The 24,382-nt window shown below is 49.3% G+C and overlaps 1 protein-coding gene across 1 annotated transcript; it reads left to right on the top strand.

Moving 5' to 3' along the window:
* The first annotated feature begins 46 nt into the window (after positions 1-46).
* NDUFA8 (NADH:ubiquinone oxidoreductase subunit A8) lies at positions 47-12,825 on the top strand. The gene is made up of 4 exons (XM_084238583.1): positions 47-112; positions 5,552-5,715; positions 8,774-8,939; positions 12,548-12,825. The coding sequence occupies exons 1-4, from the start codon at positions 62-64 to the stop codon at positions 12,683-12,685; spliced, it is 519 nt and encodes a 172-aa protein (XP_084094709.1). The 5' UTR covers positions 47-61; the 3' UTR covers positions 12,686-12,825.
* Positions 12,826-24,382: the final 11,557 nt, after the last annotated feature.

Genomic DNA, 24,382 nt, shown 5'->3' on the forward strand with positions numbered 1-24,382 from the left:
GTTCAAGGAGACGGGGCGACGCGGCTGCGGCTGCCTCCTCCGGGTCGGGGCTACCGCCATCATGCCGGGGATAGTGGAGCTGCCTACTCTGGAGGAGCTGAAAGTGCAGGAGGTGAGGCTCGTCCGGAGGACAGGCACGTTTCGGGCCCGGGCCCAGCACTGCTTGGCCTTAGCGGACGCTGGACCCCGGGGACCCCCACCCCTCACCCCTCGACACTGTGCACGGGGGCACCCACGGATGGCCTCGCCTCATATCCCGTGTCGCCCCGCCGCTTCCCACCGTGGCTTGAGAACTCGCCTCCCCGCTCCCCTCCCCCCAGGCGACTTGCCTCTCCGGACGTGCCTATTCGTGGTACTTTTTCTTCAACACCAACCAGGGCCGCCCCACTTATTCGTGTCACCTCATACTCAGACCGCCCCCCCCCGAAGGGAGCAAACAACCCCAGGTGCTCACAGTCGAGGGAAAGTCATGCAAGAAGCAGCTCCGGTGGCAGTACAGTGGAGCTCGGAAGCCGCAGGGAAGGAGCTGATGCTGGAGAGTGAATGTGCTAACAGCCCTGGGAAGGTGTTTGGTAATAGGGCATTTAAAACCTGGGTTTATTCAAGGGATATCATTTGAATAATTATCCCTGTGCAGACACTGGAAAATAAGAGGGAGAATCCCAGCGCTCAGAGTTTGTAATCTAACAGGAAGACAGACACATCAAGAGACAATTACAGTAGTGTAGTTAGTGCTGTGAGAAGAGAAGACGGGAGAACGCTAATTGTAGCAAAGGTGGTGTGATGGGGCCTTCGCTAGCTGTCAGGCAGGATGCTCATAGCTTTTCATGCACTCATTTGGCCAGTCCTACCAGCAGCTCCATACTTGGTGCCTCCGCTTGATAGATAAGGAAGCAAGCATGAGAGTAGATGGCTCGCCCAAGGTCATGTAGCTAGGAAGTGGTAGAGCTGGAGTGTGAACCCAAGTCTAATTTCAAAGCCCACGCTTTTCAATCTACTGTATTTTGGCAGAAGTTCTCAAGTGTGAGAAGGCTTAGCAGAACCTTGTGTGTTTAGGGACATAAGTGCTGTTGCATGTGAGACTCTAGTGTTGCAGGAAGCAGCACTTGCTGAGCCAGAAGTACCTTGGGCTGAGACAGGACTGGGCAGCAGCTTCCTCAAAGCCAGACTAAATAATTTGCCCTTCATTTTGTAAGTGAAGTACAAAAGGTGAAGGTTCTAAGAATGGCACAGGAGTGTCAGTGACAGAATGGGGTTGATCAGGGAGGACAAGACTAAATATTACATGCTGGAAATTATATTCCATGCACTAGGTTAACTGTTTACCTGCATTATTTCATTCAGTCTTCTTACATGCCTGTGAGAATGGCAACTATTACTATTATAATAAATGGATATTTCCTAAGAAGTAGGGAAGGGGTGTTATCAAGAGTCAGTCTTTTCTTTGTTCTCCCGCTGTGAAGCTGGGTTGACCTTGGGTGGCTGTATTTTTCATTGGAACTTTAATTTGGTCTAAGAAACGTGGAGGTCCTACTTCCTGCAGAAGAGTTTCTATATCTGGAAGAGATTTGCCTTTAGGGTACAGACACAGTTGAATGAGAAACAGATAGTTACAGAAATAACTAAAATAAATGCTGTGGAAGAGGGACAGACATGGTTTAAGAAGAGTAGTATTTGAAGTTGAATCTAAATTCTAGGCCTAACTGCCCAGTTACCTTGATTAGTCACTCTTAGCAATTGCAGACACAGTTATTTTATTTGTAAGATGAAGTGATTCCAGCTGTATAATTCTCTGAGGCTGTACAGAGTCCAGGGAAAGCACTTCTTGGGCATAATGTCAGACTTGGCTAAATGGCTTTCTAAGGGACGGTGGGACCTAAGCAAAGATAAGGAGATGGGAAAATGCAGGGCCCAAAACTGGGTGCTGGAGCAGTGAGCTCAGTGTTCTTGGGAGAAGGACAAATAGTCTCCGTTAGCAGGGTCATGGGTAAGAAGGCTGGAAAGAGTTTGGGTCCAGAGGCTTTCAATACCCTGTAAGAAGTTTCGGCTTTGTTCTCCTGTTGTGTTTCAGGGGGTTCGTGGCTAATTTGTTTTTGTAGCAGGGTAATAAGAATATCAAGGAGATCACTACAGCAGCTTCCTGCAGAATGGATGGAAGAGATGAAAAGAAAAACAGGGAGACTAGTCTTGGTGGCTGTTGAAATAATTGAGGAAGATACTAATGACCCCAATACTATGGGTGACTATGCTTACGGATTTATCCAGAACTGATGAGACTTGGCAACAAATTAGATAGAGGTAGGAAAGGTTGAGGAGTCAATGTCAGCTATTTACCCCGACAGCAGAAGCCATAAGAAGGAGAAAGTTTAAGAAGCAAGTTAACATATTTTACACCTCACTGAGTTGGAGTTATAACACATCCCTATGGAAAAAGTGTCAGTCTTTGGATTGGAAACTCCAACTGACAGTTCTAAGTAAAATAATAGCTCATGTCGATGATGTGTTTTCTGTGTGCAGGGCACGTATTTTTATAGTTATTAACTCATTTAATTCTCATTACGGTCCCGTCAGATAAGTGTCATTATACCCCATTTTATATAAATTAGGTAAAATATAAGGCAGAGTATAATTCAAGTGCTGTAAGAAGAGTGCAGCCATGGTTTAAGGAAGAGCGAGCAGGACTAGACGACTGGGTGTAGGTTGTAAGACTGCCTGCCTTGCTGTTCCCACCTGCAGACTGTGTAAACCTGCTCTGTAGTCAGGCTGTTGTGACAATAAAGGAGGAAGAACGTGGGAGCGTGGTGGTGGTGAGACAAAGGGAGCTGAATGAGTTGAGTTGGAGGGTGTTTGTGGTGCGCAGCTGCGAAGGGAAATTGTTTCTGTTGGAATTCATCAGCCTTAATGAAGAAGCAGGTGAGGGGACATGGTGACATCTGCAGGTCTTTGCCACCTCAGTGATGGGCACGTACTGGGTCTGACTGGAGGTCGCAGTTTCTGGATACAGCTCTGTGCTTGCCTCTGGCCCACTATGTGGTCTGGAGCGCTCCTCCACTTTTTCTTGGGGCAGATTCGATGAGTGGCTCTTGTCCTTCATTTCTCTGTGACAACATATTTAACATGCCTGACGACACGGCTGTACCTGGGTTTTTATCGGAATGCCACATTTGTAGGGAACTGAAGCAGAGAATGCCATAGGCTTTTGGGGTATGATAGCTAGGAAGGCATATTTGAGTCATTAATCCAGCCACTTTTAAAGATATTTTAAGGCATTTGATGAGTAAGTAAATGTAGCTAACACTTTTTAAAAAAGATTTATTTATTTATGTATACAGGAACTGGGGTACTGGCCAGAGATGCGGGGGTGAGAGGATTCACCAGAGACAGAGTGGGGAACAGAACAGGCAGACCGATGAAATACTCTGCTGAGGGGAGCAGCGGGCGAGTCAGGAAAGGTCTGCTGTGCTATGTGGGTAGCTCCCTGGCCTGGGTTAATTAAGATGCAGCCTGTGAAGCTGTCACCAGCCACTGTCGATAACACTTTTTAAAAGATACTGCACTTTTTAAAAAGTTGAGTCTTGATTTATATTCTCCCATCTCTTATCGGTAGGTAATAAAGCAAATGTCTGCCATTCAACCTCAATCAAATCTTATCAAAGACCTTAATACAAACTTTACAGATTTTTAAACATCTGTTAGATTTGTCATGGCAGATTTCACTTACATCAGAACTTTATCTTTGCTTTGACAATTGTAACAGTTGTAGTATTAGTAGACATAGTTGTAAGCTTATTGTCCTCTCCTATATTGCATATAGAGGAATTACCTTCTTCATCTTTCATTGTCTTTTATCTTAATAGTTTAACCGAAACTGTGTGAAATTTATAAAAAGTTAAAGACTCTTCTCAAGTAAAAATTCTTAATATTTGCAAATCAAGTCCAGTGGCTTATGAAAGTACAATTCATGATGACAGACTAGATTTTATTATGGCTACTTTGGGTCAATTTTAGAAAATCTGTTAATGCTACATTTATAGAGTAATAAAAAAGAAAAAGAAAAATGTTAGCCTTTCCTGATCAAAAAACAACAGTGAAAGGAAGCCAGTTAGGATCAGAAAGAAACATCCTTTATGAGGAATACCCAACAGCTACTTCCCACACAACAGCAGTCAATCCCCCCAGGCTTGGCAGAGCAAGGGCGCCCACCGCCACTGTTCACCCGCGTCATCCTGAAGGCCTTGATGAGAGCAATGAGATTAGAAATGAGAAGAAGGAGAACAAAGAGGTAGAAAGGAAAGTAGACCACACTTATGCATTTATGGAAGTTTTCCTTTAATCCTCTTGAGCTTTGTATCAACGAACAGAGTTGAGTAAGACGGGAGAAAGGGTTCCCCATACAGACAAGCAGTAACCAGCTGGAGAAGCTAATAGCGTGTCCTACTTGGTATCAAAAATGTTAAAATACTGAGGGATAAGTGAGAGATAGGCACAATTCCTGTATGAAGGGCCCTGTAATTTTAGTGGAAGGAAATGAGATTGTCTGTAGCCGTCAGCATAGAGAGTGTGGCCTGGAAGAGAGGGTGCACGCAATGCGTGTGCTCTGCAGCTTGTCTTCCTGGCGAGCGCTCGCCAGCTCCTTGTGCCAGACTCTGTTTTGGTTCCCTGGGCAGTGGTAAAGAATGCATTCGTCATAGTTTAACTTGGGGAGAGGTGGCATTCTTGGGGTGTTGGATCTACAAAATCCCTGCCCTCTTGGAGCTTACGTTCTAGCGGCCACGCGGGGCGGGGGAGTGTATAATGTGAGTAGTGCAGTCCCACTGCCTTATAGGGAGTGTCCATCTGGAAGACTCGCCAGGACGGTACAGACAAGGAAGAATAATGAGGAGCGTGGGCCCCAGACAGCACACGTTCTGCTAGGTCACCGTGATTGTAATGAAATGCTGTGGCATTGGCCCAGGGAAAGGCAACCCGGAAAAGGGCCCAGAAAAGGGCCGTGGCGGCGGCAGCTCAAGGTGCGGCTGGGACGGCATGCCCACTCCCTGCGGGCCAGCGCAGCTGCATCGTGCTTCAAGGCAGAGTGCCCTGGCATGCAAGTGGGGGTGATAGGCCCCCTTGGGTAGACTCTAGAATTTTAAAAAAAGTACGGATTTTTTTAGTTCTTCATCATTAGTAATAACTTGCTGGCCTAGATGCTCTTTTCCCTTCCAGCCTCATATTCCGGGATTCTTCAGTCCACTGGGAATTGTATCTGCCCTTCTATTGCCTTCCTTCCTGGAGAAGAGAGTCTTAGTGCTCCCCAGAGGTAGTTCGTCCCTCAGAGCTTCACCCCACCCGCTAGAGCTGTCACTCGGGGTAGGTGTGCCAAGCTGGCAAGATGACCGACCACAGCGGAGAACTGTGAGGAGCTCTGCAGGCTGTGGAGGAGCGGGGAGGCCGTCCGGCTTCGCTTGGCAGAGTCAGAATAGACCACCTTTGTGTCCCTCTGTCGCAGCGTGAGGTGAAGTTGAGGATGTGGGGTCCTGGTCACCATGTGCTGTTCCCATTGTCTCCGCAGGTGAAGGTCAGTTCCTCGGTGCTCAAGGCCGCGGCCCACCACTATGGCGCGCAGTGCGACAAGCCCAACAAGGAGTTCATGCTGTGCCGCTGGGAGGAGAAGGACCCCAGGCGGTGTCTGGAAGAGGGCAAGCTTGTCAACAAGTGTGCCCTGGACTTCTTCAGGTAAGTCTCGACGTTGGTGCTTGTTTGGGGCTCATCAAGGCGCGCGCAGCTCAGTGAACATCCGGCTAGGTGAACAGAAGCGACGTTTTTCTTCCTGATTTGGGGGCACAAGGCTTTGAGCCAGAGAGACCTAAGTAAGCTGTCAGTACGTCATACAGTTAATTTTGTTACTTGCTTTTACTTTTCGGCCAGTTAGGTAATCCCCATGACTCCCAGTTTCCCAGGCTGTGGAATCATGCTCATCTTGCGGAGGCTTGCCGTGAACCCTATGGAAAGTCACCTAGAAATGGCCCGGCACAGTGCTCGCAGGCCGGCGCTCCCTGAGAGGCTGGGTGTCGCTCCTGCAGAGCACAGAGCGTTTTCACAGCCTTTTGCGTTGTACGCGACACTGAAAGTAAAGTACGCAACACTGAAAGTAGACAATCCAAATTGTATAATTACAGAAAAATGTAACTTTAGTCAGCCCTTTAGGGAGGACGCTAATAAAAGGGACAGAAACACGTCTCAGCGGGAATTGGCTCCTGTGACTGTGACGTCCAGAAATAGGACTGGCATCCGGCAGGGCCACGCTCGAGGGCTTTCGTCGTCTCACTGCCACTGGCTGTCTTAGTCCCTCCTCAGCTCCTCCAATCTCTTCTGCTTTTCTCTGTCAAACTCATTTTCAAGGAGACACTTTCCCTGCTGTAGCAAAAATGGGCCCCAGCTGCCCCACGTGGCTGTTCTCTCTGCTTAGCCGGCCAGGGCCAGTCTCCAGTGTCTGAGCAGAGGCCTCTGGACTGAGCTGGTCTACTTGGCTGGTTCAGACGCATATCTTAGGTCAGTTGTGGTTCAGGAGATGGAATGCTGTGATTGGTCAGGCCAGAAGTGGGGAGTAGACATAGGTTCCTCCAGACCACTTTGTAGAGAGATAGGAAGGGGCTGTTTCTCAAGGGAAAATGAGAAGGATGTTACAGAAGAGCGGGGAGGGAGCGCTGCCAGGCAGCACCTGCAGACGTCCACTGTCATGAGGAGGAAAGAGTCACATTCCTTCACACAGCTGCTTTCCTTCTTTCTTGCTTCTGTGTCTTTGTCCACATGCAAAGTTACTTTTGTGGTTAAATACAAGGTGTGTACATTTTAAATATAAAATTCGTTTTTCCATGAAACTATTGGGAACATTCTTTCGAGTTGTGTCGTTTTCACAATAATTGATAATGGCTATATAATGTTCCACCTCTCATAAGCAGCCGTGATGTACCTGCCTCATTCCTCTCATTAAATATCATTGAGGATTCTAATTTTTGCTTGTTTTGGATAAGACTGATTTATCCATGTTACCTTTGGTTACCTTTGTGTGTGCATTGTTTTCAAAGCTGAGTCAGTTTATGTTGCCCTTAGAGCTGGCCAGCATTATGTATTATTTCAGTATTTTGTAGGAAAAAGTGATGATTTATTCTTGCTTGAATTTGCGTTGATTTGATTGCCAGCAAGGTATGAGTGTTTATTTATTTAAAAAATTTTCTTTTTTTCTTTTTTTTTAAATGTATGCCTTTTTTAAAAAAAATATTTATTCATTTACACAAAAACCGGGGTACAGGCCAGATATGCAGGAGGGAGAGAGGATTCACCAGAGACAGAGCAGGGAACAGAACAGGCAGACTGATGAAATACACTGCTGAGGGGAGCAGCGGGCGCGACAGGAGAGGTCTGCTTCGCCATGTGGGACCCTTGCTGGCTTGCCGGGATCGAACCAGTGCTGCAGAGGCTGCGGACAGCTTCACAGCGTGGTGCTCTACTGCCTGTGCCACCAGGGGAGGCCCTAAAAAATTTTATTTTCTAAGAGAACTTTGGCAAAGCATTTCTCTCGTGGCCCAGAGGGGTCGTGTGTGTGCTTGGGGAATGTTTGTCCTTCAGCTCCTCGTGGCTGAAGGCCTTGGTGGGGAACTGTGAGTGAGGTGCAGCCAGTATGCTCGAGTGGTCGCCACCTGACAGAAGAGTGCAGGCCTCCCCGAGGAGCGGCGCCTTGCCCCCAGGGTGATCTCTAATGGAGCTCTGGTGGTCATGTCATCAAGGCTAGTGGCCACTCAGAAATGCTCCCCAGGCTTTGCTGTCATTCTCCCTTCCTCTTCACACCCCTGCCACCCCACTGATATGCCAGTGTACCTGGATGGGTGGTGGAAACTGCCTGCACTGGTTGCCACCCAGGAAGGGAGCAGAGCTGGAGTGGAAAGCCTGTCAATCACTGTATTTCCTTAGGCCAGCTCTGGGCTCTCCTGAGCCTTGGGAAATGAGATCCTGGTGAGTGTAGGGGCGTGTAACAGACAAGCGTCTCATAATTTGTAATTACCATCCCGGAGCTCTGCATTTTCCCACTGCCTCTGATTCGGCTTTTATCTAAAATAATGGTATTTTACTCTGAATTTGATTTGTTTGATTATTAGGTTGAATAGTAAGGGGGGAGTTTTGCAAAATAATTGAGGTTTATTACTTTCCTACATGAAAGTTAACTTTTCCTCTTGCCATTTTTGGTGGTCCCCAGATGAATTATGTGCCGCCTTACTTCTTAACGGAGAGCACCAAACATAATTCTATTATTTTCTTCATGACAACAATTTGTGTCTTTTTCCATCCAGTGCTTTAATAGAATGAGCTTGGGAAGAGAGGGGCAGTTTGCCTCCACACCAGCCACCCCAGGATCTTCCTTGTGTTAGTTTGTATATATGCTTTTTACAATGCTGTCTCTTTTTTTGGCCACTGTCATATGTGACTGCTGTCAGCATCCCCATTCTGGTTGTGCCTCCTCTTCTGAATTTGCTAAACTGATCATCTTTGGAATTGAGTATAAAGAAAAGAGTGAATAGGCCCCTCGAGGAGCGCTGTCCTCTGGGTAGCCTGCACACGCCTTTGCCACCACCTTTTGGTGCATAAAGAATTTGCTACATAAGGAATTTAGGTCTTATTCCTCAGAGACCTTTTCTTGCCCTGAGGATCTTGTCTTTTGAGATAAGAGTGTTTCTTTCCCTACTTTTCTGCCTTCATTGCAGCAAAGGGCCACCCCTAACCTTGCCCTCTTTTCCAGGCAGATAAAGCTTCACTGTGCAGAGCCTTTCACAGAATACTGGACCTGCATCGACTATTCTGGCCTGCAGTTGTTCCGTCGCTGTCGCAAACAGCAGGCCAAGTTTGACGAGTGTGTGTTGGACAAGCTGGGCTGGGTGCGGCCGGATCTGGGAGAGCTGTCCAAGGTAAGGAGGGCTTCCCGCGGGGTCCACTCTCACTAAGGGTGGATGAAGGCAAGAGGGGGCCAGAAAAGGCTCTTCTGTGAGAACAGATAGGATGTGAGAATGGCAGATTTACCAATCAGGTAAATCTTCATAGTCCAGGGAATTTATTTAATAGTAATATTCTTTTAAATAGATCTTCCAGCACATGCAGGTTTGTTTTTGGTTAATTAGCAAAGAGAAGAACAGAAAGGTGTAGAGGAGAGTGAACAAGAGGACACTCCCCATTGGGACATTGAGGTGGCTTTGGACTCACAGGGAATGGGTTGAGGCTTTCCTGTCAGACTTTCCAGGAACATAACCTAACATTTAAAAGGACGTGTCTGGAGTTTGGAAATTGAGTTTTCTTCCCCCTGTATTTCCTGTCTCTGTTGGCACCACCGTCTGTTGAAGCGCTGGCACTAGACCCAGCAGACCTCTACTCCCCACGCCTTGTCACACACTCGTCAGGTCTTATGCAGCTGCATCTCCCCAAGTAGTTTTTGAATCCTCCCATGGTCCCCATTCTCGGCCAGGAATTCTTAACCTGGGCTCCCTGAATTTCCGGGAGGGGTGGGTGGATTGTTTCAGATTTAGGAAGAGAGTGCAGCCTCTGAAGCTGAAGAATTTCACGCCTAATTCCATCTTCACTCTCGGCATGATCTTTGTGGAAAATAAGTATCATTTTCTTTTTGAAAACTTTTCAGGGGGTATTGCTTGTAAATTAAAAGCATCCTTTCCATATCCTGGCATCCAGGGCCCTCTGTCATCTGGCCTCTCCCTGTTTCTTGAGCTCATCACCTCCTTTCCCTCCGGGACAGTGAAGGTAGCAAGACTTGGAGAATCAAGCTCAGGTTAAATGTAGACAGGCAGTGCATGTGGGTCTCGGTTCCACTGCTGAGTTGCTGTGGGGCCTGAGCAGACTGCCTGATGTTCCTGTCATCCCACAGCTATGAAAAGGGACCAGTATTAGCCCCTAGTTTCCTGTGAGGATCAAGCTGGAGCATCTACGCCACGCTGCAGCGTGGCACCCAGTCCAGAGTGCCGGGGCCTGTGTCGCTGCCACTCCTCTCCCCTTCGCGTGCAGCCCCTACGGAGAGCTGAGGCATAAGCTTGGTGTCATGAGTGGAGGAAAGGCTTAGCGGGGTTTTTTGGTTTTAAAATCTGGCTTGATTATCTTCAGATACCTTCTTTTGTTGCACTGAATAAGTTATTTTAAATAGCTGCTAATTCTGCGCTGAAAAGTGGTAGAACTTCCATATTTAATAAAGAAAACTACCTTTTCTCATTCTGTCTCTCATGAAAGGAGAATTAACAAATCATGCTGTTTAAGAAAGCGTTATTTATTCCTGAATTTTTTAGTAACATTAAAAACACCTGTAAAATAGAAAGCTATTGTCTTCTTTTCAAAAGTATTTCTGTAAGAGGATTATCAGCTTCAGTTATACTTAAATTTAGTATCGAGTGTCTTTCTAGAATGGTGATAGTCAGATAAAGCCCAACGTTCAGCCTCATTCACCTTTGCTGTTTCCATGGGATCATCATCCTCCCACCCCCCCACCCCCCGGGACTTCCGGCGCACACGTCTGCCTCAGCTCAGATGCCTTCCCCAGAGTTTCTCACTTTCCTAGGCGAAGTGACGCTTTATCACCCCCATTCTCCTATCCTAATAATGCTACTACTGAACATTTCTGGAGCACCTCGTGTACATCAGGCACTTCCTACATCTCATCCCAACCCCCCGGAGCGGCTGCTCACCCCGTGCCACAGGCGGGACTCTGAAGGTTCCTGTAGGCTGTTCACCTGGTGATGGCTTGACCACATGCTTCTCCTGTTCTGCTCAGGGAGGTGCAGAAGAGGAAGTTGTTTATTCTTACCATAGTAATATGTCTTTTAAGGGGACCCTTTCATTTTAAGTTTGAGCAACATTTTTCCAGATTGCTTGAATTCCTTAAAGAGCTTCCAGTGCCAGCTTAGGCATTTGGAATTATTCTCTCATGCAGTAAGGAGCCATAGGTGATCTCTGATTACAACAGAGAAGGGAGAAGACTGTTTTCAAATTAATAAGAATAAGAAACATCTCTGGACTTGTACAAGAAGACCTGGGCCCCTGCTCTGGCTGACTGGGCTGTGTCTGAGTCTTAGGCGAGTCGCCTCCCTGCTCCTCTGTGAGCTGCAGATGCAGGTGCCTCAGAGGGTGGTCATTGAGCAGCTTGTGTGATGTGTCCAAAGAAACTTTGTTCACAGTAAATGGTTTTTGAGTTTGAACATCTGGGGAGATTAATTTATGCTGAGTAGCTTGGAGTTCGGACCACTCGATAAGAAAACTTAAAAACTGTGGCTTCTGGGCCTCCCCTGGTGGCGCAGTGGTTGAGCGCTGGGCTGCAAAGCTGCCCGCAGCCTCTGCAGTGCCAGTTCAATCCCTAGCCGCTGGCAAGGGTCCCACATGGCGCGCAGACCTCTCCTGCCACGCCCACTGCCCCCCTCAGCAGTGTACTTCGTCATTCTGCCTGTTCTGCTCCCCGCTCTGGCTCTGGTGAATTCTCTCATCCTCCCGTGCTTCTGACAGTACCCAGTGCTTGTATAAATAAATAAATAAATCTTAAAAAAAAATAAACTGTGGCCTCGTCTCCTTTAAAATGAGAAATTCCCTTTGGGTTTCCCCTGGAGATGTTTGTGACCATCAGGACAGAACAGGCATAAACACCTTCTGTCTCCATTTCTGCGGCCCGGTGGGTAGTGTCTCGCCCGGCCTGCTAGCTCAGCTCCCGCTTTGGTCTCGCCCCTGCCAGTCCAGCTTCCACGCTTTGTAGCCGGCAGATGGGATTAAGTTGCTCCCCTGCTTCAGTGGCGCCTTGTTACCATCAGGTTACAGTTCAAACACCTCTGCATGCTGTTCATTCCCCTCGTTGCCCCATCCCCGCAGGCCAGCATAGCGTGGCTTGGGAGCGGGCAGGTCTGTCTTTGAGTGCTAGTTTTTCCACTGTTAGCTAGAATGCCCCTGCAGGCCGCTGCAGAGTGACCTCATGTGATAATGAAATGGAATCGTGCTCAGGACCGTTTCTAGCAACAAGAAGTGCTGGCTTAGGTGCTTCGTCTCCCTCTGCTTTTCCTGTGGCCTTTGCTTTGGTTGTTCTAGAGACTTGCCTCTCTGCAGATGTAGTTTGTTTACTTGGAATGTCCTTCCCTTCCTGCTCTTCCTAACAGCTCATCCTTCAAGATTAAGCTAAGTGTCACCCCTCAGAGGGAGTCCAGGCCCCTATCCTTGGGGCCGGCGGCTATGTGGAGTCCTTGCCTCCCCAGCAGCCGTGTCAGTGATGGTAGTTGATGTGTCAGGGGGCTGTGGTTGATCATTGGACCTCGAGCCTGTGCAGACAGTGCGGTGCTTGTTCCCTTCTGTAGCCCTGACCTTTGCCACGTGCCAGGGCACAAAGCAGGCTTTCTTCAAGGATCGGATGAGTCTGAATGTGATTACTGCGGCTTCAAAGAAGTAGCTGGGCAGCAGGACACAGGAAACCGTAGAAGACACATTGAGGTCATCGACTGCGCCACCTAATTTTCAACTTTGCCTCTTTCCTCTCCACCCTCTGCAGGTCACCAAAGTGAAAACAGATAGACCTTTACCAGAGAATCCCTATCACTCAAGACCAAGACCAGAGCCCAACCCTGCGATAGAAGGAGATCTGAAGCCTGCCAAGCATGGCAGCCGCCTGTTTTTCTGGAATATGTGAAGATGGGTCAGTGGCCCGCAGTCACGTGTCCAGACAACCACTGATGCAGTTTGCATCGACTGATAGAGTGTTCTTTCCGGGATCACAAATGTTAACAAAAAAGTTAATTTATGTGACTTGGCAGTTATTCTATACCATTTCCTGACCATTAAAAATTTTAAAGGAAACAGTTGTATTTTATTATGTTTTATATAACCTTTTGGCCTTTGAAGATGACTTCCCCTTGCTTTTTCTTCTTGCGGTCCTGCCCGTTCCTCGCTTGGCTTTAAGCAGGCTCTCACAGTGCAGGGAGCCGCGCTGGATCGCGGGGAAGTGATGAAGGAAAGTCATTGTCACCTGAGATGGCGCCTCGGGCGTGTCTGTGTTCACGCATTTTGAAGTCGCTACTCTCTTCCATCCGACATCTCAGACAAACAGATTTCTCTAAAGGTCATAGCAGGGAAGCGTCCAGGGGAGAAGTGAAGAAACACTTGAGCCTTGTGACTCAGGCCATGGGAGGGGCTGCTGGCCGGGCCTTACATGGTCCTGCTCAAAGTTTCTTAAAGAACCAAACTTCCACCACTTCCCCTTGATATCCCATCCTCAGGCGCTATAACCCAGATGTTTTTCCTGATAGACATGGGAGGTGGAGGCTGAACTCCCAGCTCCAAAGCCAGGAAGTCGGGAGGTCTGAGTGTCAATTCCAACCTTGGGTGTGTTCCTTAACCTCTTGTGAGAGGTTGAGTTTGAGGACAAACTAAAGGGAACATGCTTATCTACCTCCTGGGCAGGTTAAAGCCACAAGTATTTATAAAGCTCTTTGGTTCAAAGCCCTATTATGTCTCTTTTCCCCTTTCGTTCAGTTCCTTTTTCACTGGAGGCTGTTTCCTCTCCGTCTGACTGGGTCACTTTACACCTCCTGGCTGTGGCCTTAAGTTGCATCTGACTTTGCACAAGTCATCTCAGGCCTTGCTCTCCTACTTGCAGAGCTCTAAAAAGTGAAGTTTTGGGATTCAGTCTTTTCGAAGACCCTTCTGCTCCCCATTTGTTTTTTAATAAAAAACACGTTTTAATCTCTGGCAGAAATAAATAGCACAAAACTTAAAACACTGCAGAGGTAGAAATGGACACTTGGATTTGACATACTCATTTTTTTACTTCAATACTTAGAATGGTGTTAACCTTTCTTTTCCCGTCACTGTGTGCTGTGTCGGGAATAGCTGAAGGACTTGTAGAAAGTTCAAATTAAATGTAAAATCCTTTAGTTCAGCGTAAGCCTTTACTTGGTAAATTAGTCACTTCCTGTCCTAAGTGCTCTAAGTGGGGAAGATGAGGCCCAGGGTCTGGTCCCCCAAGTGTAGGACCGTCACAGGCATGGCCTGGTGTGTCTATCCCCTGCTCAGGACTCACTGGGTCCCGACCCCACACTTGGGAGCGTATTGGGTGAACCTTAACTCACCTATTATACAAAAGTTACTTGGTGGCTACCTTTGTCTCATTCTCCAACTTAATTTAAAAAAAAAAAAAGGTTCTTACAGTTTTGAAACGGTTAAGGCAATGTTCATGAACCTCTTAGTGATCAAATAATTGGAAGTCACCTCTGGTGGGGAGAGTAAATGTAGCCACAAGTTGGCACCACAAGCTTTGTGTTTCTTAGTTTCCTGCAAAGGAAACTGGCACTTGCATAAATAATAACATAGTCACTGAGCTTGGTGCCTTGTGCCAAGGGCTGTACATGTATCACCTCCCTCAGTGCTTCCAGATTCTATTACATGCCATCCCCACTTCACAGATGAAGGAACTAAAGCTCGGGGGTTGGTTGAGAAGCCCCAGTCTTCATAATGTGAGAGATGGTAGAGACAGGACATAAATGAAGATTGTCTGCTTCCAGCAATCCACTTTCATTCAAAGTCTTTGGTGCTTCTCAGCCTTAGAAGCTCACTGCCATCACTTGGAGGGTTACATACTGAAGCCCTCCTCCAGAGTCTGACTTCACTGGTCTGCAGGAAGGCCAGGGCTTGGAGTTTTTGGAACTCCACGGTTATTCTAAGGTGTAGGGCTGCTGACTGATGTTGTACACCATGCAGTTCCAGCGGGTATACTCAGCGGTGAAGCTGAGATTTAAGCCCATATCTATCTGATTCCAAGCCCACATACTATATAAATAACCCCCCTGGGGTTCTTATTCTGATTGTAGGCCTTGGGGTGTTGTCACTGCTCCTCTGCGGACCACGCTTGGAGGAACAAAGGGGAAAAAAATCACACTGTTCTGAGGCCAGGATCTGTGTCTGACTGCCCGCCCCCACTCACCAGTGTGAATTTGACTTTCTAGAACCAGGGCACCAAGTCCTGAGCTGTTAATGGCTTCAAATTCAATTCTAGGATGTTTTAACTTTTGCCCAAGTTGGACCGCAAGCGGTTCTTGCCTTGCTTGGAATTCCTTGAACAAAGAAGCTAACTTTGGGCTTTCCTGTATTCTGGATAGAATTACACCACATCATTGCCTTCTAGGACCGAAGAGTCTAAGTAAAGATAGAATTCCTAAAATCCTTCACAACAAAAGCATCTCACAACTGCAGTAGGTAACAGGTCACGAGACAACTTGAAAGCCGCTGTGAAGGATCCCTGGGCCCGGCTTCAGAAAATCGTCCTGCTGGTTTGGCTGGAGAATAAGACTAATTCCTTACATTTCCAAGGAATTTATCTGCCCCCTTTCCTCTGCCAAGCCTGTTCCTGTCTTCCCTATCTGAGTTAACAGTGGCTCCATCCTTCCAGTGTCAAAACATGGGTGCACCTTTGGCTCCTTCCATTCCCCCCTCTTCTTGTTCCAACCCAACGCCAAGTACCGTTGAGCTCCTGTGATCTCTCCCATTTGTTCCTTCCTCCTTATCTGGCGGTCACTGTCCTAGCCTGCCTCTGTTGCTCCAGCCTGGGGGAGTCACACTAAGCCTGCATCAGTCTCCTCCTGCCACCTCACCCTCCACACCATCTTCCCATTTGCCACCTGGCCTCCGTAGCTCAAAAACCTTCAGTGGCTCCCAAATGCTTATTCACTGAAGTCCAAATCCTGACTGGCATCCTGGCATCTTGCGGTCTCTCTAATGCATTCCCTCAAGGGTACTGGAGTTTCCAGATCTTCACTGACACTGCCATCTGCTTGCTGGCAAACAATCCTTGCCCCACCTCTGCCTCTTGAAGGTCTACCCATCTCCCAAGACACACGCTAGTGTTGTCTTCCCCAGGAAGTGTCCTCTTCCTCCCGCCAGAAGTGGTCTTTCCTGCCCCTTTGTTCCCATGACAATAAAGCAGGAGGGGTGAGCACGGAGGTTCTGGAGTCGGGCGTGCTGGGTCTGAATCCAGCTCTGCCATGGAACACTGTGTGACCCTAGGCAAGTCACTTAACCTTTCTGTCCTTTATTTTCCCCATCTGTAAAATGGGGGTGGGACAATAATAGTACCTACTCGTGGGATGGCACAGAGGCGTCGGTGATCTGAACACTTGAAATGCTGTGTGCAGTGTTGACAGGTGAGAGCAAGTATGAGGGAGTAACACCTGTCTATACTGGCTGTGCCAACAGGCCTGATCCCGGTACAGAAAGATCTGGACTTTATCATTAATTTCTACAGCCTGGCCCATGACAGACATGCAGGAAATGATTGACTATACACTAGGTTTACTTTTCCAAACCCCCTCCTGGCTACAAAACAACAAATTATGATGTAGAAATAAGAGGAATTCTTTGAGGCTAACTCGCTATCTTCGTAGATAGCAAATCCTAGCTGAAATGCTTCAGGCCTAACGAGTCATTCTTAATGCCCTAAAATGGTTCATGACATTTTGGGCTTAAGAAGTACCAGTCGCTTCTGCCACACAGGAAGCCTCTGGGGTTGTGACGTCTTTCTGTGTCTTGATCATTTGTAGTATGTGTCACAAGTAATTTGTTCTAAGAAGATATTGAAATATGCAAATCGATTTGCTTAAAAAAAAAAATAAACTAGAACAGATTCGAGAAACTGGGGAGAGGTTACAAAAGAAGCCCCAGGCTCGCTTCCTATCTCGGAAGTGGTGGGTCTGGGAGACAAATGCACATTGTCTGGTGTTGGTGGTCACACTTGTCCTTCAGAGTCACTGAATCTCAGCCTTGGATGCATGTTGGAATCCCCCAGAGACGGGGCGATAGCTGGATCCCACCCCCGGAGATTCTGTTCTAACTGGCTTGCACTGGGGCCTGGCCACACAGACTAGTAAAACATTCTATCATTCTCGCTCATTTGTACTCAAATGTACTTTCTTCATGAAAGAAAGAGAAGGTATTGTTGTAGCTAGAACTCTGGAAATATGTTAATTTGTTAATTCATTCAACTAATATTTTATTCTGTATGAATGTCTATATGTTTTTGCATGTGTATAAATGTTTGAATGTTGAGACACTATTCTTTCCATTTGGGGAAGATTAATTATATCTCTAGAGGTTAATATTTCCACAATGATTATTATTATTTTCAACCATTTTGCCTCCTAAGAGGATTCCAGAGGTTTGGATAATTCAGTTTTCAGTAGACGTTTGCTACACATTTACATGATCTTCCTCACCTGCCACTCATGTGGAAGGGAGACTTTGGAGCCCTAGGTCACCCCCCCCCACCCCCTGGGTGAGCTGGCTTCTCACCTCCTGCTCAGCGGCCTGTTGCAAATAGGCAGCCCATTGAAATCCTAGAGCAAATGTGGTGGTGTCCAGCACCTCTGTAGCTATATGCACGCATGAGTAGATTGTGAGCCAAATCAACTCCCCTCGCTACCCACTGGAAAAATTTTGAGTGTATTTGGGTTTCTTGGAGGATAACCACCAGCTGATGTTTTGTAGCCCACTATATGCTGGTTGCCACTCTAGGCGTGGGCGATGTGCGAGACGGCAGGCATGTGGGTATAAATAAGCCCCATGCAGCCGTGGCTGCCCTACCCCTGCCTTTATCCTGACTGGCCCTTCCTGTCATGGGCGTCTCCGTGTCCGCTGGATGAGGAACCAAGTCCTCGGTGTGACCATCTTTCCCGAGTCTAACTCGAAGTTTCCTCTCCCTCATGGCCCCACACTCCGTCCACAGTCGCCCTCCCCTGGACCATTTCTGACACCCGCGCTTTCCTTGTGACCTTGGCAGTCTTCCCTCACCTCTTCTGGGTGAGTCCTTCCCTCAAGTTGAAGCTCCAATTCGTTTCCTTTGTGAAGGGGCCCTCAACCCCCCCCGCCCCCCCAAGCCCATCGCACCTTCCCATGTGTCCAGGAGCATCTTGTACATTCCAGCCGTTGTCTCCAGCGTGAACCTGTTCTCCCCATTCGGCAGCGAACCTAGTCATTGTTGGCTGACATATGTCACACAGCCCCTCCAAAAGGGAGCAACCTAGTGAATCGTGAGGTGTGTGGCCCTCCGTGCCGGGGTGTTCCCTCGGCAAAGGGAGGTAGAGGTCTCTCCTGTAACAACTAGCACCCCTGGGGAAAGAAGGGAATCCTCAGGCTTTTTTGTTTTTGTGTTTTCCAAAAAGAGCCCAGAAAGCCCTAGCACAGACTCAGGGGATCTGCCCTCTGTGAACTGAAGCGCGGGTGCACAAAAGGTCAGCCTAGGCTATGGTAACAAGAAATATAATTGCACGCCAGTGTTCTTTTAATTTGAGGGTTGAATGCATATTAAGCAGGCTTGCTCTTTCTGGAAGCTTTTTTTTTTTTTTTAATTAATTCTGCTGCTCCTGTGGAAGAGTTGAAGCTGAAAAGAAAACGTTAATAATGTTCCTTCACTTGTCATCTGGAACTAAGGCTCTAGGGCTGTGATAGGAGCTTGATGCACAGCTTTTTTCTATATTGTCTCTTGGACATGAGGCATCTTTGTGTAACTGGAGTCCAAAGATCTGAGGTTTTCAATGGAGAACTCAAACCAAAGAACTTTCCAGAAAATCCTTCAGCATCTTTTCTTCCCTAGATGTGGGATGTGATGGGCAGTAGGCAGGGCTGGAGTGGAGCTGTTCCTGGCTCCACTTCTGAACTTGTACTGGAGACTTGGCAAAACCCTATCCTCTCTGAGCTGGTTTCTTTAGCTGTAAGATGAAGCATTGGGATGGAATGTAGACTTTTTCCGTGTCAAGAATTATTTGAAGCATAATTTCTCTACTAGCTCACTTATGTAAAAGGAGAGGATAGAATTTGGATGACTTTTCTTGAGATCGATCTAATCACCTGGGCAGTTCATTCTGGAAATTTCACTAAAATGAGAGGGACATTCTGGGCCTTTGTTTTAAATAAATCACCCACACTGACATTTGAAGTACAAGATACGGAAAAGATTCAGGGATTTTGTCATTCATTTCCCTCCTTAGAAATTATGTCATTTAACTTTAGAGTTGTTGAGGCTGAGCTTGTTGACAAGCTCAACAAGACTTTGATCCTAAAGGTTTAAGGAAAAACTTTTGGAGATCATCTTGTACTTAACTTAACTTCCTTGGGATCAGGCCAAATCCGGGGCAGCTCTGGTGGGCTCAGGTGGCTGACCCTGGAGCCTGGAGCTGCGTGCAGGGTGGGAAGGGTCATCTGTAGCTGGGACAGCAGCACTAGGAGTACCAGAGGGAACTGAGCATCAAAAGCCAAAGGGCAGGAGGGGGGAGAGGGGAGATGGAGACAAATACCCTAACATTTGCAAATTTGTAGACCGGAAAATCAGAACAGGCAACAGACGTGAAAAAAGGCTTAACCTCATTAGTAGGAACTGTGCCAATTCAAGGTGCCACGAGATGCCATATTAGTTCAGCAAAAGTGCAAAGGATTTTTATATCAAGCATTGGGATAGAGGTGGGGAAGAGGACCTTCTCCTGCCCTGCTGGTGGGCGTTGAAACTGATACATTCTATTGGGTGGACAGTTTGCTGCATCTGTGAAAACATAGTGCACAGACTGTTGCTCCTTAAGACGTGTGCAAGACTGCCCTTTACAGCTTGGCTTTTGAACATGGAAGAGAGAGACAAAGAGAGGGAGAACCTCGATGTCCATCCATTTAGCAGCAGCAGAGCTGGCAAGTGGGTCACGCCGGAGTCCCAGGATGCAATAAAACCGGAAGGCGCTCTCTACCTTGCCTAGACTGGGAAGGTCTCTATGCAGTGCTGCTGCCTTAGATGTGAACTGATATGGTGGCTATTTGTCTACTGATCTGCCACCCTTCCCCGAGCGCCTCAAAGACACGGACTGTGTGTATTTTATCTCCAGGAGAAGCAGAACTAAAGCCCAGGCTGTCTGGCGCCCTACTCCAAGGTCACTGCCCCCTGCACATGGTCAATTTGAAGTTGGTGCATTGGCCCAAAGAAAGGAGAGGGATGGGGGGTAGTGGGGAGTGGGGGAGGGGGTGGAGGGGGTGGAGGGAGGAGAGACTTGCCCAAGGCCACCCAACGCAGTCAGCAAACACACTCCCAGCGGCTGCTGGGCCCTGCGGCCTATGAGATGGCGCATCCTCTCGTGACTGGAGACAACTGCCCTTCTCTGAGGTTTAGTTCTGAGAAGTGAAGCTGACAGGGCTTCCCTCCCTGGGTGGCTTTACTAACGGGAGGATGGTGCCTACTGGGCACTCTGGGGCGTTCAGGGGAGGTGCACCCTGGGAGTTGACAGGTGAGCCCGCCATGGGGCATGGGACCAGCCAGACAGGCAACAGAGCTGAGGTTTGGCAGAGACAGGAGCAGGGCGCCCGGAACACAATGCCGTTCTGAGCGCCACCCCCAGCGCAGTGCTGCCGGGGAACCAGCTAATTGGCAGACAAAGGCACTAATGAAAAGACCATGTTCCCTGACAAAAGCACCCGGCCTGCCCCCAAGCCCAGAGACAGCCTGAACCAGCTGTGGAGCCCTCATCTGGGAGGGTGCCAGCCAGCGGGTGAGCCCGTGGACGCCCTCTCGTGCCAGGCCAGGCTCTGACTCGTCGGCAAGTGCAGTGCCAGGAACCTGACCCAGACCCGACCAGCCCCTGGAGCATCAGGGAGGGCCTCAGACGCCGCTCTCCCTTTTCTTTGCAGACAGAGAAACTGAGGCCCAAAGATCGGAAGGAGCAAAATTAAGACCGAGCCTCGACTTCCGGCGCTCCCGCCACGGCCCGCGACCTGGGGGGCTGCAAGGAGATATTACAAACCCATGCAGGGCAGGATGCATAGAGGACAATAGAGAGGAAGGGTTTGTAGGTGGGGGAACAATGTGCGTGAAGATATCACAGTGAGACCGGGAGGCCACTGGGGCGGGCGGTGACCACCCTGGCCAGGTGCTGCACCTAATGTTTTCCCTGGATGGGCCCGTTTAGTCTTCATGCTGACACCACGGACTGGGGTTCTTTGTTATTCTTTTTTTTTTTGATTTAAAAATAGCAAACATTTATTGAGCATTGATTCTTTGCACAAATATTGTTCCAAGTGGTTTATGTGTCTATTACTCTATTTAAATCTCACAACAATCTTATGTGGTAAATACTAATATTATCCTCAATTTTCTTTTTTTTTTTTTCTTCAGCAGAAGCCAGAGCTCAGCAAGGCCCTGCCACTGTCCCAGGTCACATTGCTAGAAAGTGGCAGAACCAGGGTTTAAACCCAGTGTCATCTGGCTCCAAAACTAAATCTTTGCCGATCTTAACACATCTTTGTGGACGCTGCCCGTGGGCCTGCTGGGTACATAGGAGACTCGAACAAGGGGCGGTGCTACTGCTGAGCCTGCCCCGGCTACTCCCCAGGGCTGCGGCTCCATCTCCTGCTGCATTGTTACCACTGCTTTGACCCACCTGCCACTTGAGCCAGGTAAAGAGATGCACCCCACCTTTTAGATGGAGAGCTGAGCCCCAGAGAAGCTAGTGGTCTGCCGGCTGGGGACAGAGGGAGGCATCAGACTCAACGAGATAAGCACAAAGGACGGGCTGGCCAGGTCTCAGGAGGGATGGGGCAGGCTCAGGCCCAGGGCAGCAGCCCCTTCCTGGCTTCCTGACAGCGCTATTGTTTGAAGCCGGTTCTTGGACATCCAGGAAATGGGCGACATCACTCCCAACAAAGGAGAGGAAGCTGCTTGAATGTTTCAGCTCCACCTCACGCGCTGGCCCTGGAGATGGGAGCCAGGCCAAGGCCGCCTGACCCCTTGGCTCAGCAGGCTGCCCAGCCCCCACCCTGGTGTCTGGCTGCCCCGTCTCCTCCCTGCCAGTCCAAATGCAGACCTGACCAGCAGACCTGCCTGCGCCAGGTGGCTTTCCCAGGGCCCACCAATGTCCCCTTTCTGAGGCCCTGAGCCCCAAGAGTCCTGTTGGACAGGATTTACATTGTAGCATTCCCCTTGTGGGAAAAGAGGCTGCACCTTCTGTTGAGGCATACAGCCTCAGTTTCCCCACCTGTGCAGACATAGCACAGGTCAGGTAGGGCTGGGCTGGTCTATTTAAAGGGCTCTTTTGCCACCGACACTTCTGAGATTCTGTGTCTGAGCATCTTTCCTGCCTGCACGAGGAAGGGGTGCCATGGGTAGCACCTGGGGCCCCAGAAAGAGGAGGAAGAGGTGTTTCAGGGAGCAGAGCTGTCACCGAGGGGGTGTCAGACAACTGGGTAAAGCAGACATCAAGGATGGTCTTTCTCCCGGACTTGGGAACCAGATGGGCCTGGGTTCAAATCGCAGCTCTGCCTCTGCGTGACCTTGGGCAAGTCATTCCATCCTGCTGAGCCTTAGGTTTCTGACCCATGAAATGCACCGCAGGGTTGTTTTTGGAATTAAATATGGGGTTGGGGGCAAAAAAGGGGCATGAGGCACCTGGCAAATGCTTGATGACTTTTCTGGAAGTCAGGAACGGGAGTGAGACAGAGAAACAGACATGAAGCATTCTCATTAAGAAGCTCCAAGCTCTGGGCACTGGGAGGACGGAGATGCTGTTCTGTTTCCTGATGCTCCAGAAGCTCTGTGTCTGCCATTTGGCCAACTCTCAGGTCACCTAGCCTGGCTGGCGATGCCCCCCACGTGGCCATGCTCATGGCTTTGTACAGAATGGAAACCCCAGCTGGGTGGATGGGATGCGCCCTAGGGAGCAGCTGGCTCACCTTCTAGAGCATCAGTTAAGCGAGGCCCAGAGATGGCAAGTGACACCTGTCCTGAGGTCACAGAGCCCGTGGGGAAAGGAGCGCCCAATCCGGGGCTCAGTCCACTCATACAGGCCCTGGGGCCTGAGAGACCCCCTCTCTCTGCTTGAGCTCCAGCCTGGAGATGAGGCCCAGGTGCTCGCGAGGACGTGGAACAGAGGCAGGTCACCCCTTTGCCTTGGCAGAGAAAAGATGACCCCAGTCCCAACCTCTGACATCCAAGTCTTCCTCAGGGCTGCTGTGAACCCACAGATGGGTGGATGAACCCCGTAAGGGTGAGGGGTGGTTTTATTCCTTTAATTTCTCAAACAACATTAGCTGAGCACCTAATAAGTGCCACATCATTGGCCCACACCCCCCGTGACCCCGAAAGCAACCCTGAGCTGCAGCAGAGGAAAGGGCTACCCGAGGCCACGTCAGGTCCCTGCTTCCATTCCAGGGGAGCCCTACTCCGAACACCACACTGTCCCAGGCTGGCAGCCCCGCCGTGGTGGGGTCTGGTGGGGTCGGTGGGAGGAGGGGAGGAGCGGGGGCAGGAGAAGCGAGGAGGGGGAGCGTTAGGAGCTCTCCCCTCCCCCAGCCTCCCATCGAAGGGAACAAATCTCCAGGAAGCCCAGCGGGTGGCCGGGTCCCAGCGCTGATTGCAGGAGATGGCACCAGGGCCTGGCGGTTGCCATGGCGACTTCCTGAATCACAGCGTCTGTTCCCGCTGAGGCTTTGGGAAGTCGAGACATACCTGGGCCACCCTGCCGCCCGGCCGGGCCTCTCTGAGGGGGGAACACATGGGCACAGAACACGCCTGCCTGTCACATGGAGTTCACACACATGTGCATGAGCTGTGGCGGGGCAGGCGCGTGGCTGGGCACCCACACAGGACTAGGAGGCGGGCATCCTTAGTGGCTGGGCACAAGCCTTCCCAACAATGGGCAGAGCCTCTGGGGATGAGAACAAGGGATGAACAGGGGAATCCAGAAGGGGTGTTCTTGGCAGAGGGACAAACAGGGAGGCTCTAGAGGGTGCGCCAGGGAGTGACCCCGCAGGAGGGTGAGTTGGCAGTGTCAGGTCGGGGAGGGGCTTCGCATACCAGCTAAGGCTATGGAGCTTGGGCAGAGGCCCGGGAGGGGGCTGCGGAGCAGGGAGGTAGCATGGTTAGACTTGAGAGTCCGCGGGCCCGTGGAAGATGAATCAAAAGGGCAAGACAGAAGGCAGGGAGGCCAGGGTGGGGGCTGGGCTTCCTCGCCTGTTTTCATTAGTTATACTTGCTCATGTGTGCCATTTCATTGTTTGCAATGTCTGCTTATTATTTGTCTTTTCCCCATTAGGATGTTAGCTCACAAGAGCAGAGGGTTTGTCTATTTTGTTCACTCATGTGTATGAAGCACCAAGAAGAGCGCCTGGTCTATAGGTGCTCAATAAACTAGGCTGGGTGGGTGGGTGGGGAGGGGGGTAGGTGAGTGGATGGGTGGGCGGGTGAGTGGATGGGTAGGTGGGTAGATAGAGAGCCATCTCTCTAGATGGGCGGATATGAATGGATGAAAGGATGGAGAGATGAGTGGATGGATCGGCGGATGAGAGCATGAACGGGTGGGTGGATGGACAGATG

Source organism: Talpa europaea, assembly GCF_964194135.1.
Source record: "Talpa europaea genome assembly, chromosome: 7".
In the NCBI taxonomy this organism is placed as follows: domain Eukaryota; kingdom Metazoa; phylum Chordata; class Mammalia; order Eulipotyphla; family Talpidae; genus Talpa; species Talpa europaea.